Source organism: Clupea harengus, chromosome 5, assembly GCF_900700415.2.
Source record: "Clupea harengus chromosome 5, Ch_v2.0.2, whole genome shotgun sequence".
In the NCBI taxonomy this organism is placed as follows: domain Eukaryota; kingdom Metazoa; phylum Chordata; class Actinopteri; order Clupeiformes; family Clupeidae; genus Clupea; species Clupea harengus.
Window position 1 is genome coordinate 24,069,078 of NC_045156.1, and position 15,000 is coordinate 24,084,077.

At 47.8% G+C, this 15,000-nt stretch overlaps 1 protein-coding gene across 7 annotated transcripts in view; it reads left to right on the top strand.

The window, feature by feature from the left end:
• The window catches only part of LOC105895866 (calmodulin-binding transcription activator 1), a 225,099-nt gene that overhangs the window by 137,697 nt on the left and 72,402 nt on the right, over nucleotides 1-15,000 (top strand). For all 7 annotated transcript variants that reach the window (XM_031568222.2, XM_031568224.2, XM_031568223.2 and 4 more), the window contains exon 5: nucleotides 8,921-9,056. In XM_031568222.2, the coding sequence (XP_031424082.1) occupies nucleotides 8,921-9,056 (136 nt within the window). The remainder of the gene's footprint in view (nucleotides 1-8,920; nucleotides 9,057-15,000) is intronic.

Here is a 15,000-nt window from a genome sequence, read left to right on the forward strand (position 1 = left end):
CAGTGGCTCAATATTTTGGCCAAGGTGCTAGGAATACCACGTTGAAGGTTTTTCTTTTGTTTTGATTTGTTTTGCTTTTTTCACTTTGCTTCATGAATCGGACGCATGATATCCCAGCCACCCTGCGATTTCACAGTCAATCCCAACCGCTGTCACACACAGGTGACACACACAGGCTCCACAGTGAGGCGTCATGCTGGATTCCCATAGAGGTGATTGAATTCCTCCCAGTCACACGTCACCCTTCATTTTCTATGGACAGCAGTGAATCCATTGAAACGTCGGCGAGCGAGAGCACAAGGCACAGGAGGGGGAGCGGGTTTGTTTACTTGCTTAACAACAGGGTGGAAACAAATCAGACAAGACCACAAATCGGTGACTGAGCTGAGTCGAATAGAGGGATCAGCAGAAAGACCGAAACCAGCAACAGCCAGTTTTGGCAAAAGTAGAATCACTTTTGGGTGAACCTGTTGTTAGAAGACAGGCGCCTTGGTTCTCCTTGCATCTTCCCCTGGCTCCAGAGCAGGCAGAGGCAGAGAGCTTAAGGCAGGCAGAGAGAGAGAGAGAGAGCTTAAGGACAGAGCACAGAATCAGCGCTGACACCAGCAGCTTTCTATCCAGCAAAATTGGGGAGGTTGGAGAGAGAAGGTGCCCACCCAGTCTCCCAGTAAAAAAAAAGAAGGTTAATCATGTTCTTCCAATGAAAGAAGTTCAGCTTGTTTCATCTGTGCTGTGCGGCTCTGTTTGTAACTAGAAAGAGAATGAAAGCGAGTAGGAATGAGAGAGAAAGAGAGAAACATTTAAACTGTAATATTGAAGCAAACCTGAAGCAAAGTACACAGGTGCATGAGTCTCATGCAGAGTCTCTGTCTCTGTCAGCGATTCACAAAAGCAAATGCACACCATGACAAATTACAAAATACAATAATATATCAGTATATATAATAATAATAATAATTAAGACCTTTGTCAGGTTTTTAATGGCACACACAACACACTGGAACACACACGTGCATATATGGAGGCGACACAGGACACACACACACACACACACACGCAGGTAGGCCTGAGGTTGCGGTGAATTTATTTTCTGCTTTTTCCCATCCTGGACCGTCCTTCCTCAAGGACCCGCCCAGGAGCAGTGGGCAGCTATAGCGCCCGGGGACCAAGTGAAGTGAACTGTCCATCTTTGGTCATGGATGGACATGTGTTCTGTTATTTTGCATGTTTTTTCTGTTGGGGTCCTTAGTGGAGGAAACCCCTTGTGAACACGGGGAGAACATGCAAACTCCACACAGAAAGGCCCGGGAGATAGCCCACCTGAGCACTGTGCACTCTGGGGAGGACCTGCCCCCCAGAGCCAACTGCGCCCCATGCGGGAATCGAACCCATGACCTTCTTGCTGTGAGGCGGCAGTGCAAGCAGTGCAAGCAACTGAGCCACCGTGCCACATATATATATATATCAGCCCATACACCACCTTTCTAATATATATTATAGGCCCATAACACCAACATCATCATTTTAGTATGAGACAGATGTTCCCTCTTCTAAATGTACCTGATTTCAGAATCCAAGAGCCATTGCATGTTGACTCAGGTGGCTTAGACAGTCTGAACATCCTCTTGCTCCAGTAAGTGCATGCTTCCCAAAACAGATTGCAATTTTTGCTTATCAGCAGATGTCATAAATCGGCGGCCTGGCCCATAAAACTCTTGGACAGACTTTGGAGGCTCATCTTGGTCTGGCCCTCGTAGCCGAAACCACATCCGCACTAATGAAGCGTAATTCTAATAGCATGTTGCCTCGTGGTCCAGACGGGCAACGCGCCCACAATGACAAGTCATCATGGGCAGAGGGTGTCATTGGCTTAACGACGGGCATAAATCTGACACAGCGGGACCAAACCGGTGCTTTACGAGCCCACAGTTACGCCCCCCGCACCACAAAGCCGGCTGTAAAGGGACAAAAAAAAAGAGGGAAAGTTTAACTACTGCCCTCCGGAGAAAGGGCCGGTGTCTTGATGTATTTCTTTTTTCCTTTTTTAACCACCAAGCACAGCCTCTATGACAGTGATAAATATAATGAGATATTTAGAGTGTCGGCTTTGCCCTTTTTTTTGCAGAGGTGTTTGCTTTGGTATTTGACAATGGCTCGTTTGGGGATCCAAAGACCATGTCCCCACCTGACGTCCACGTCCGTCTCAGAACTCTGTAAACTCGTCTCACCGTGAGCGCGCTCTAAACGGAATGAAAATACTCCCTTTTTTTCCCTTCCCATCACCGCTCCACAATTCTCTGCAACTCCCCCCTTCAGGGCTCTTCCACCCTTACCTCTGCCAGACTAATGAAGCGTGGATGTCCTGCACGCATCCGTTGTTTGTGTAAAGCTCTCGCTGCGGGGGCAACGCTGTGCCTCTCCATTCTCCCAGCATCCCCTCTGCCCGGTCCACAAGTGTCCCTCCGGCTGCTGGATAATTTATGCGCTCGCCGTCTGGGTGCCTGTTTCACCGCGCACCCTGGCATGATGACTGACCGCTCGGAGTGCTCTGGAAAAGTGCCATTAGTGTAAGGAAAGAGAGAGAGAGAGAGAGAGAGAGAGAGGATGGGGGGAGGAGGAGGAGGAGGAGGAGGGTGGAGAGTGGGAGAGAGAAAGAGCATGCAATCCCAGAGAGGGCTGTGCTGGGCACGAGTGAGAGAGGGGGGTGGGAGGAAATGGGGGTCAAACAAATCAGAGGCAGCGATAACAGCCAGCCTGCCAGCCATGGGGGGAGAAGTCATTGATATTCAGATACGTCCACCAACTGTGCTGGCTACTGTGTGTGGGTGTGTGTGTGTGTGTGTGTGTGTGTGTGTGTGTGTGTGTGTGTGTCTGTGTGTCTGTGTGTGTGTGTGTGTGTGTGTGTGTGTGTGTGTGTGTGTGTGTGTGTGTGTGTGTGTGTGTGTGTGTGTGTGTGTGTGTGAGTGTGTGTGTGATAGGGAATGTTACATTTGGTCCTTTTGGTGTTGGGTGCGTTGCCCAAAACCACACTCGTCCATATAGTTATTCTGGAGAGTTCCTGTTTGCTACCAAACCGAAGGAGTGGTTAGAGAGACTGGCAGGAGAGGTGATGTCTTCGCAGCTATCTCAGATCTGAAGTCACACCGTCCGTCTAGGCGGTTTGTAGTTTGTCACCGACAACTTCCACAAATTCCATCTTGCTTTGGCACCACACTTGTGTTCCTGTCAGTCACCAGTCCCCTCAGCCCCTGTCAGCTTCAAGGCCACTTTTTTCCCTCTCCTCAGAAAACGCACAGCATGAGACAGTCGAGTGTACACTACAAAACACACTCCCACCCACCAGCATGAACCTGCTGTGACCTTCCAGTACTCCTAGTTGAATCTGTTTGTAGAGACACCTCATCAAGCCCCTTCCTGTCTGAGGTGAAGACATGGATAAATGATGTATCCATCTCATCAGGAGCCGGTGTGTATTCCATGGTACGGGGGTGGAGGATGCTGGGGGATTTGCGTTTGAAGCAGCGTCGAGACAGACGCGTGTCATCCCCACGGCTCTCACTGATCGCGTGACGCACTCCAGAGCTGACATGAGACCAGCATTCCTCTCACTCGCACAGAACACACACACACACACACACACACACACACACGCGCACACACTCCTAAAGAGAGGGTCCTATCTTTCCACCCAACTCCACCCTCCCTGCTGCCAGTCTCCCTCCACCTCCCTCTCGTTGGTTTTGATTGAGGCAAGTAAAACAGTGTTACTTTCTGTGGTGATTTGGTGAAATATTAACACCAAGATACAATATATTCAGTGTACATGTATATATTTTCAAGAAAGAGAGGAAAGTGCCATTGCATGTTGGTGAATGTAGTCATCTGGAGAATTATGGCTTAAAAGTTAGACTCATACAACTTGATACCTGCACTTGATGACATTTTGCACTTATGGTTACTGAAAGGTTATAAAAGAACTTGTATAGTGACTTTGTATAAGACGACTCATATAGAGAACTGTCTGCTTGTGTAAGAGTGAGTGAGTGACTTTGAATAAGACGACTCATAGAGAACTGTCTGCTTGTGTAAGAGTGAGTGAGTGACTTTGAATAAGACGACTTGTGTAAGAGTGAGTGAAACCCAAAACTCGGGGGATGTACAGACAGAAGGAAATAAAAGAATGAATTAGAGATTGGAAAAGAGACAGGAGAGGTGTGAAGGGAAAGCCGTGGAGAGATGCAGAAAGAGGGGGAGGAACAGCGATGGAGAGAGAGAGAGAGAGTTAGAGAGAGAACGAGAGCAGAGAGGAGGAGTCGGAGAGGCAGGATAGGAAAAGGATGAAATCCGCAAACATGCCGCGCCGCTTGTATCATTTCAGAGATGAATCTAATCTCACAGCGATCACAGCCCGCGGTTTGGACCAGATCGGCCCGCAGTAAACCTGTCAGTGTGAAATAGGTGAACTTTACTCAAAGCTTTAGTCCCAAAAAAAAAAACTTCAGAGGTACAAAGCAGCAGCGGAATCAACCTTTCAAGGGATGTGTTCTTGGTAAATTACAAATATGGAGAAACAGAGGAGAGCAGAGAGAAAGGGTGACGGAGGAGAAGGAGGAGGAGGAGGAAGAGTAGAAGGAGATAGAAGGAGAGACGGAAGTAGGAGCGAGGGGGAAGAGTGTGAGAGCGTGATATGGATAACAGACGGTGGATTGAGGCCTGTCACCGACAAACCCAGACATCCTTGAGGCACATTCCACTCACATACCAAAGCTGGAGCTTTATAGTGTGCAGCGAAATATTTCTGTGAGGATTCCTCTGTCTGTTTTCACTAAGGCAAAAATGATGAAGGGCCTTGAAGACATTTTTTTGAGCGCTTTTCAGGTCTCTGAGGGAGAGGTTTGCCGTTGAACTCTCTTTGGGACCGCTCATACAACAATAGCAAGTTCAACACAGTGCATGACTGTGAAGCCGAAATGAAAGCACTATTTTATGGCAACGAAGTAAACAATTTGTTTATTACTGTTTTAAGCCATCATCTACATTTTCTCCCATAAATAGGCTCCACTTCTCCCAAGGGACAAACAGAACAGTGTACCACATAAAGCAAAAATATTACCTACTCTGTTCCAAGATATTCAAACTACCCAAATAATGACTTTCGCCTCTAAAAATACTCAGAGCGTGTAGACAGTTACACATAAGCAGAGACTTGTTACAAAAATGAAAGCTCTTTAGCTTATACAGTGCATTAACAAGCCAGGCCGCGGCGATAATCTTATCGGCGGCCATGTTGTATGGCAGCGGGGCGTGTGCGGTGGTCACCTGCGAGCCGGTGATTATTCACACATGAGTGAGAGTCCCAGAGAGGGTGAGGAGGAGGAGCGAGAGACTTGAGGCGAGCGCTCGCTGCCAGGGTCACGCTATTGATTGTCGACAGCCGGTGCTTTCTGCTTTTGGGAGATAAGCTAATAGAGTCCTCCTCCTCCCCGCTTCTGCATATGCTCAATCATACACACACACACACACACACGCACGCATACGCATACACACGCATACACACGCATACACACGCATACACACACATAGGCACATACACACAAACACACACACACACACACACACCCCCCCACACACACACACACTCACACACACACATGTAGGGACTGATCGACCAACAGTGGCGCACAAACAACTTTATGCTCACATGCAGTGCAAACACACACAGGGCACAATGCTCACACGCTGAGACATGCACACACACACACACACACACAAACACACACATACACACACACATACACACACACACACACACAGACACACACACACACACACACACACACACTCACTCTGGTTTAGATCAAGTCACATTCTGTCAGTGTGATATTATCCACTTGCCACCAAAAGATGTGTCTGACAAGAGTGTTGGTACGTGAGTGGGTGTGTTTGTGGTGGTGGTGAAGGGTGGGGAGGGATAGGGGGCTGGTGTTAGCTAAACACACACACACACACACACACACACACACACACACACACACACACACACACACAGGTGTGACTCCCAGGGGCCCCATAAGAGCGCACTTGATTGATGAGCTTGATTGATGACATTGAAGCAGGGGGAGGTGAGTGTGTACACGAGGGCCCATTTGTTATCCGCTGCCATCGCCGTGATCACGTTTATTAGATCAACACATGAAGGTGAAAAGGCAGAAATGCAAGCTGACAGAGGTGGTGGTGTACGTGTGTGTGTGTGTGTGTGTGTGTGTGTGTGTGTGTGTTGGGGGGGGTAGCTTGATTGACTTAGCCAGGGGAGAAAGCGACGGCATTCTCTGCATTCATATTGCCTATAAACACGCCGCGGGCGATCTCAACAAGTTGTTCTCCGGGGACGTTGAAGTGGATATGACCACTTAATCGCAAGTTTGTTTGCACGTGCAGGTATGTGTGAGTATATGGCTTGGTGTGATCTCTTTTTAACCGTCTGTAACGTAAAAGTTGATGGCTATTGTTTTTGTTTTTTTTGTTGAATGCATCTGAACAATCCTCCCTTCCTCCACACCACGAGCCTGCCACAGTGATACATCACTCAGCTTTAGTGCCTTTTAAACTGTGACTGTGTTGCAGTGTTTTCATGACTTTTAACTCTGCCACCTTCCATCCGCTGTGTTGCCAGTGGGCTGTTTTACCTCTACTTGCCTCTACATGCTCTGCAACATACGGAACGAGAGAGGTCTCTATAGGAAGAAAGATGCCCACAAACACACATACGTTAATGATGTCCAGGTCCTGTCCTGTTCAAAACAGAGATTTGATTTGAGGGGCTGCCCACAATCCAGCGAAAGGCATCTTCAGAGAGAGTGAGAAAGATAAAGAGAAAGTGAGGGTGAGAGAGAGAGGGAGAAGAAGAGAGAGAGGAGGTTAACTGAGCTAACTGAAACTACTGCTTTTCTATTGCCTTTTATTTTTCACATTCTCCTGATGTATTAAGTGGCTGAAACAGAAGGCCCTCCTGTCTTTCGTGTCAGATAACGAAGTGGTTAGCTCTTTCGGCCCCAGTCGCCGTGCATAAATATGTATAATTCAGATAAGATTAATTGGATCGTCTAAGTACACACAGACACGGGCATGAATGCGGGACCAGGGCATCTTGCTGGCTTCTGTTTTTTCCCCCCGTAAATGTGCTTCAGGCTCACCACGAAAAAGCCTTGCTTAAGTGCTTTTTTTCCGGGAACAAACTGCCTTCAATTAAAAAAGAAAATGGCTTCCCCACAGGTCCTGAAAGAAGAAGGAGTTGAATAGTTTTCACACTGCGCCCATAAATAGCTCTGTTAAAATATTAAACTCAGTCTGAATGCCCCCCAACAAAAAAAAGAAGAAAAAACACAAGAAAAAAGAAAAGGAAAAAAAAACATAAACAGGACACAAAATTACTCACCTCTGTTTGAGGGGGGTGAAATTATTTTTAATGGATTCTCCGGAGCTTTAAGAAACAAGCGAAATCATTTATTTTATTAGGGTCTTGTTGCACCCAGCCTTGATAAATGCACCCTGTCTGTGATAACTCACACTGCTGGCTTGTGTTCGAGTGGCATCCAGTAGGGAGGCTTTGATTTGGCTTTCATTTGTAACAGCGAGCTGGAAATGGAATGGGGGGGTTTTGTGGCATTGTGATACATTGCTGACAATAGGCAGAAAGAGCAACCTCCGCACCTACCGCAAAAAGCCACACCACGCAGACCCTGAAATGGCTCCGGAGACTGTTGTCGTGGGCGATGACTTATGCCCTAGGAAGCATTTGGAGTAAACACTCTCACCAGCCCTGGGCTAGCGCCGTGACTGATGCAAACTGTGTCACAGAGACTTCAAGTAAATATCGGCTGTGCAGAACCATGGCCAGATACGTTATCTCGGCAAATAATGAGGTGCTTTTTTTGTCTGGGGGTGGATAGGTCACCTTGTAGTTTGGCAGTTCACTAATATGCTGTAAATTGATGTAACTGGATTTGATTTGCAGTTGCATACTAAAAAACGTGTACTCATGGGGGAATGGTTTCAAACAGCCTCAGCTAGGAAAATGACCGCAGGAGTTTGTTTCTCCGTTTTCGAAATCCGGAGGTTTTTAAATCATCTCTATGGTGAACCGCATTGGAAAATCCTCTGGCAGAGATATGTATTCTCCTCAGCTGAGATCACAGACAGCATATCAGACCTGCACACTTAGTAATCCAGCTGCACGCTCAGTGGCATAACTACAAACGCTAAAATTCAATTCTTAGATGAGCAGTCTGTGCACAATGCCCACACACACATAGGGTGAGGTTGTGCCTGGGGAGGGATAACCCTCAGCAGGCTGTGGACCACACTGTGTTTGTGGTTGGAGTGTGTTTGGGAAGGGGTCACTGGTGCGTGTATAGTGACGACAACCGTGTTTTCTATTTCCTCCCATTAATATTTGTGGTTGTGGATACTGTGCGATGTCCTGATGTGTCCAGAGTTCTGGAAAATTATTTGTAAATGTGTGAACGCGGCTGTGAAAAACTGCAAGCCCACGAGAACCTCCGATGAGGACCCCTTTTGTTGTTTCTTCGCCAAATTGTGTGGTGTATGCATTTGTATCTTTGCTGGGTCTATTATGTAGCTCACTGAGCAACATCATGTGTCCAATTACAGAGCACTGCTGGTTTGCTGCTCCCCTCCTCATTAAAAGGAGATGCTTGCGTCGTTTGCTGCGTTGGACTTCGCTTCTACTGAGGCCTCCACTGGCTGGTTCTTCAGTGCTGAGTGCAGCTGGGTTTGCATATGGAAGCAGCCACTCCTCCTGGGAGCTGTGTCATCTAAACCACTGGGAGTGTGATCATTCTTCTCACTCATATCTAATCTCTTTTTTCTGTCCCTGCCCCCCTGTTTGTGTTCCCCCCAGGCCACAGAATGGGTCCATGATTCTGTACAACAGGAAGAAGGTGAAGTACCGAAAGGACGGCTACTGCTGGAAGAAGCGGAAAGATGGCAAGACGACGCGGGAGGACCACATGAAGCTGAAGGTGCAGGGTGTGGAGGTAGGGAGGCTTTGCTGCTTTAAAACCCTCTGCTTGGACTGTCACGGGTCACCTTTTCCTTTCTTTTTCCCTCACAGTAGCTTCAGTCAGCTTCTCCTGCGACAGCCTCTGCTCCGTCTGCGCCAACGCTGCGCTGCTTTCCCCTGCGCCCAGTTAAACAGGCGTTTCACCTGCTTTTTAGGGCTTCTTTCATTTCTAGCACAGAAACCAGGTAAAACCTTCAGGCCTAATCCAGGGATTAGCGGCCCTGCTCCTGGAAAGCTGCAGTCTGTGCAGGTTTTTTTTTCTAGGATAGCAGTTCAGTTTCGCCCCATAATTAAGGCCTGAAATACCAGGTGACAGTGCTCCCGGGCCAATCAATTCCCCTAATTAGTTACTTGAGTGCCGGGCTACAACAAAAGCCTGCGCCCACTGTGGATCTCTGGGAGCAGAGCTGCTTAGCTGCGGTCTAATTGGTAGTATTGTATTAGTCCCCGAGTCTCCAGAGGACCCTCTCCTTCAGAGGTGCAAGAATTTGGAGAAAAGGGTTATAGCACACAGTGACTACCAGTGCCCAAAGAATGCTATTAAAACAGCCGCTCAGCCGCTGAAGTCACCCTCTCCTGTTAAGGCGGAGAGGAAAGAAATCCCTTTTCAGATTGTCGCTGAGTATTCTTATCGAGCCACGGGCTCCCCAGCCCTCCCAGGCCACGGCTACAAAGAGCTGTGATCGTTATTGTGGAACCATGGGAAAAGTCCCAGAAGCCCATGCCGCATTCTATTCGGGGAGCAGTGCTGGAATGGCTACAAGTTTGGTTTATTAGTTGTGAAAATGAAATAAACACAGATTGCCCCTTTTCTTGCCATCTAGGCAGGTGTTTGTGTGTGTGTGTGTGTGTGTGTGTGTATGTGTGCGCACGCGGTTGCATGTGAGTGTGTTTTCGTGTGGGTGTATGTGTGTATTTTTATGATATAGGTCTTGTGGAAGAAAGGGAGAAAGAAATAAAAGGCCCATGCAGCATATGTGGTTATTGTGCCCTGGTGATGCAGGTTGCATGCACTCTCTCTATGGCTGTGTAGGTGGACCCTTAGTGACAGGAGTTGGCAGAACAACAGCACACATGTCAGCAAATGTCCCTGCCCTTTCTGCAGTGGATGGGAGCCCACACAGCCCTGTCTTATCTTATCTCCTTGGTCTACTGTGTCATCTGAGGAGTGGGCCCCGCTAAGTGAGACATTAATGAAGTGTGGTCACGCTGCCATCGTTCCTGCACGCTGATTGCGATGAAGACAAATGTCAAAGATGTCTGCAGTGGCCCCAAACGAGCAGACAAGGAGACGAGCACAGAGATGTGCTCAAGAACATGCTAGAGGGTTTCGTGAATACCATCGGACACATTTGCCCCCCCCCCCCCACCCCCGTTAGCCCTCACATCCTCAAACATGGCCGTCGTGGCTGAGGACCTTTCATTTTTACTGAGCATGAACCATTAAGGAGGGTGAGAGAAATGATTTGTGATGATCTGTTTTATGTATCACGTGTACTCAAACCAACTTCAGCTTGTTAAACATAGTGCCATTTGTCACTCCCTCTTGCCCCTGGTGATATCAGACACGGGGGGCACTTTAAAGTCAGACTCTCTATATTGCGCAAGGTAATACTTCTTGACCGCGAGAAGGCAATTTTGGTGAGAGGATATTGTTTTGACACATATGGGATATAAAAACCCGGGTGGCGGAAGGGGGAATAGACAGAGTGGCAGAAATTGGCCGGAGCCGGAGCGGTCGCGTCACGTCACGACCCTCCCTGTTAATCACAGGCTGCTGGACCTGCCACTGCCGAGAGACAAAGGAGAGGTGGGGAGAGACAAGGATGGAGAAAAGTGTGAAGCACCATCTCAACTACTTTTACCGCTGACCTTTAGATGTTGTTTACCAAACCCCCAGACTGAAGCGGACCAGAAATCGATTAGCGCCATCCACCCCCCGATCTCAAAATTCTCTCTTTCCCTTTCTCTGCCTCGCCTTTTGTCCGTCCATCACGGCTGCTCAACCTTCTCCTCTCTCTCTCTCTCTCTCTCTCTCTCTCTTTCTCTCTCTTTCTCCCTCCAATAACAACAGATAAAGCATTATGCAACAGAAGCCCTTGCCACTGCCAATGAGGAGATGGCTATAGTGAACAAGGCACTGGTCCGAGTAGAGGCAAGGGTAATTACTTTAGTGGGGGGGGGGGGGAGACCCATCAAGAGTTAATAAAGACGATTGAAGTCAATAGAGGTGGGAATTGACTAAATGATTGAGATCGAGTCTGTTTGACTGAGGGGAGAAATCCGAAGAGTAAACAGCAGTGTCGCAGATGATAGAAAGCAGAAACTGGAAGCAGCTGTGGTGAGGCTTCTCCCTATTGTGTGCTGTTGGTGAGCCACTGAACAAGGGAGTAATAGCAGGGAGAGCAGCAGTGCGGTTTATCATGGCTGCCTCATCCAATGACTTCCCTATTCCCTCTTAGCTGAGCGTTATGTGACTTTTGGGGAATTTTGGGGCTGTTGTTTTCCCATGATGTGATTCTCTCAAGTTTGTGCCCAGGAGTGGAACTAGTTTTGTGAGAAGATACAGCAAGACATTTGTTCATGCTCTGGCCATGGCCTCGGAAGGCATGTTTAGGAATTTGACTCGCTTTATATCAGGACATACAGAGAGTGAATGGCTTGGTGTGATAATGGCCATAATGACTATGCATTTTCTAACACACACACACACACATACACACACACACACACACACTCACTCACTCACTCACACACACATACAGAGAGACAGAGAGAGAGAGAGAGAGAGAGAGAGAGAGAGAGAGACACACACACACACACACACACACACACTCACACACACAAAAGCTACTTAAATACAGGCCATGACAGATGTGCCTCAGTGATGTGCAAAGCTCTGGTAGCCTGGAGACTTCTCAGCTAAACCAACAGGAATAAATCATGTCCATTAGCAGAGCAGTGGAGAGCCTGCTGAAGCTGAAGGGAGAGCACTGGTGTGGGTGAAGTGAAGAAAGAGAGAGAGAGAGGGGGGGGGGAGAGGGGAGGGAGAGAGAGACAGGGAAGACAGCCCTACTGAGCAGACAAAAGATGACAAGACAAACTCCAAAACTTTTCAGGTCCAGTCCCCTGTACGCCCACCAGGGATTCAAAACCAACAGTCAGCTCACTGATAACACACCACGCATGCACACACACACATACACACACACACACACACATACTGCCTTCCCATAGCTGGGAGACCACAATTCATCATCAGCAATTCATTCCAAGCTGATCTCCATTTTTACCAGTGAGGAACCGGTGATGCTAATGCTATTTTTCTCTGCTTGCATAATTTCTCAGTTAGGGAGGCCGGGATCTCAGAGTGATGGAGTGCCGGCATTACAGGGCCAGCAATTGTAATATCTGAGTAATGAGGGGGTGCGATTGAAATGGTAATGGCCGTCCTGTCCCAGACGGAAATCAGGGAGGCCCGTTCGCGCCTTTGGAATGGGCACGGGATGTAGTTTGGCCTCAGACACAATGGGGTTGGTGTTGATGAGCCAAGCCGCTGTCCAGATGTAAGTCTCCAAGCTGGGGGGTTGTTGTCATGAGCTTGACATGTGGGTGTAGAGACTCAGGTGAGAGGTGACTCCTCTGTGAGAGGGCTGGATCAGTGTTTGCGTTAGAAGGCTTGTAGCTATGTTAGTTAGCTTACACGGAATAGCAATTAGGAAGCTGGTTCCCCTGTGTTAGGGGGTCTGGCTGGTGACTGTAGAGCTGAAGCCAAAGTTTAAAGTGACTGGATATGTGCTATCTGGAGACTGACATTTGATTCATTTAACAGACACTTTCATCTAAAGCAACTTATAGTTCAGTACTGGTGTGTGAGTATACAGTATGTTCTCCTTAGGTTTCAAACCTATGATCTTTCTTTACTAACGACTTGCTCTAGCAGTGAGTAACTGTAAGGAATGTAAGGATGTTTTTAGCCAGTCTGTTTTTAAGACACCTCACTTGCCAGGGAGCTGCATCAGTTAGCTGAGCTGGCTGTTAAAGGACTGAAGTGTTGGGCCTGTTTAGAGGCAATTGAGTCTCTTAACGTCGACCTGTAGTTAGTTAGCACCACCTGAAGATTGGGTGTTGGATGAGGGCCTGCACTGAGGACCCTAAGCATGCAGTCCCTCTGGGTGGAACCATAGTTAAGTTGGTCCAGCATCCCAGAGACAACCAGACCCGTGGTTAGGATGTGGGAGAAAGTCCAGCTTCTCCCAGTCTTCCGGTGCTTTTTCCAGGGGCGAGCGGATAACCAACAGGCAGCAGGTATCGAACAGGAAGTCCCCAGTGCGAGACAGAGGAGCGAGAAGAAATGGAAAGCGAAATTTGAATTGGCAGACAGAAAGCGTCTCAATGATTCAGGGGGCGGTGGAGGGCCTCCCTGTGGGCCCTGCTGTGTGCAGGCTTTCGGAAAGGAGTGCCGCAGAAAGAGTATGGATTATTATTGGAGCTGCCGGGAAATCCCCTGGCCTGCAAGGGGGAAAAAAAACATGTCTGCCAATGGCTCTGTGACTGTCAAAGTCTGTTTGTCACCGGTGCTGTTTATTCAAGCTTGTCTCTTTCTCTCTCTACCTCTCTCTCTTTCTCTCTTGCTTTCTCTTTCTTTCTCTCTCTCTCTCACTCCCTAGCTCTCCCTCTATCTCCAGCACTCTCTGTACCTCTGTCTTTTTCACTGTTCCTCAACCCAGCTTTTCAAAAACATCAAACAGAATATAATATCATTGTCAGAACTAATACCGACTGCACAGCAGGTAAGATAAGGTGGCTGAAACTAGAATGTATCTCCAAATGATTATGAATGGTCTCTTGGGAAATGCCTCTCTAGGTTTCGAGGCCTTAAAAATAATATCATACGCTCAAATGCACAGTCAGGATAAATGTCTAGCTGGTGTCACATATGTAGTACTTTAATGGTCTGAACTACAATTGCCAGGTGTGTGTGTGTGTGTGTGTGTGTGTGTGTGTGTGTGTGTGTGTCCGCCTTCATGTTGAATGCAGTACGGTCATACACCATCCTTGATGCATGAAATGTGCCAAACTTGATTTCCTTACTAACGTGCAGAACGACCTTGCGTGAAAAATGGTTACTTCTAAACGCTTTGATTATGAGAAACACTCATCTTCTCCCTCTTGCCAGCATCTTCCTCTCATCATAATTCAAAAAAAATATCTATCTGAATATGTGAGGTTCAATAATTGATCAGATGAAATCAATCAGATGGTGGTTGCAGGTTTTCTCTCTGGTGAGAATCCCTCCAACACCTGTCTGCCTAGACATCATGTGTTTGTGTATTATTTATGGGCTCTTGCAGGACTCTGTGGCTACTGAATTATTTACATTGCAAAGGTAGAAAGGTAATTTGCCAGTGTGTTATGTTCAATAAGTGGAGCATCAATCTTCAGCAGAAGATTCCCTTGCCGAGTCCTCTCGCGGAAAGCAGTGAGAGAAGAGGCGCGGATAGGCGTGCGCTTAGCGTGTTGCGTTAGCGTAGCACCTGAGGACAGGAGGCTTTGTTGTTGTTGGAGTTGGTGGGTCAGCAGGAACGGTGGCATGCTGCACCGCCTCTCAGTCAGAGGCTAGATCCACGTCTGAGGCAGAGGGAGGATAATTGTGGATGATTGGATCTAATTTGATCAGCCTTTTCAGGTTCTATCAGAGAATCATTGTATCTCTCCCTCTCCTTCTCTCTCCTCCTCTCTCTCTCTCTTTCTCTCAGCCTGGTGTTTCTTCTTCTGTTTCTGTCGGCCTCTTGCTCTTCAACACAAGAACATACAGTACACTCTGCTCTTTCTCTCTCTCTCTCTCTCTCTCTCTCTCTCTCTCACTCTCTCTCACTCTTGCTCGTCTCATCTGCTATTCCTGCTGAATAATCCAT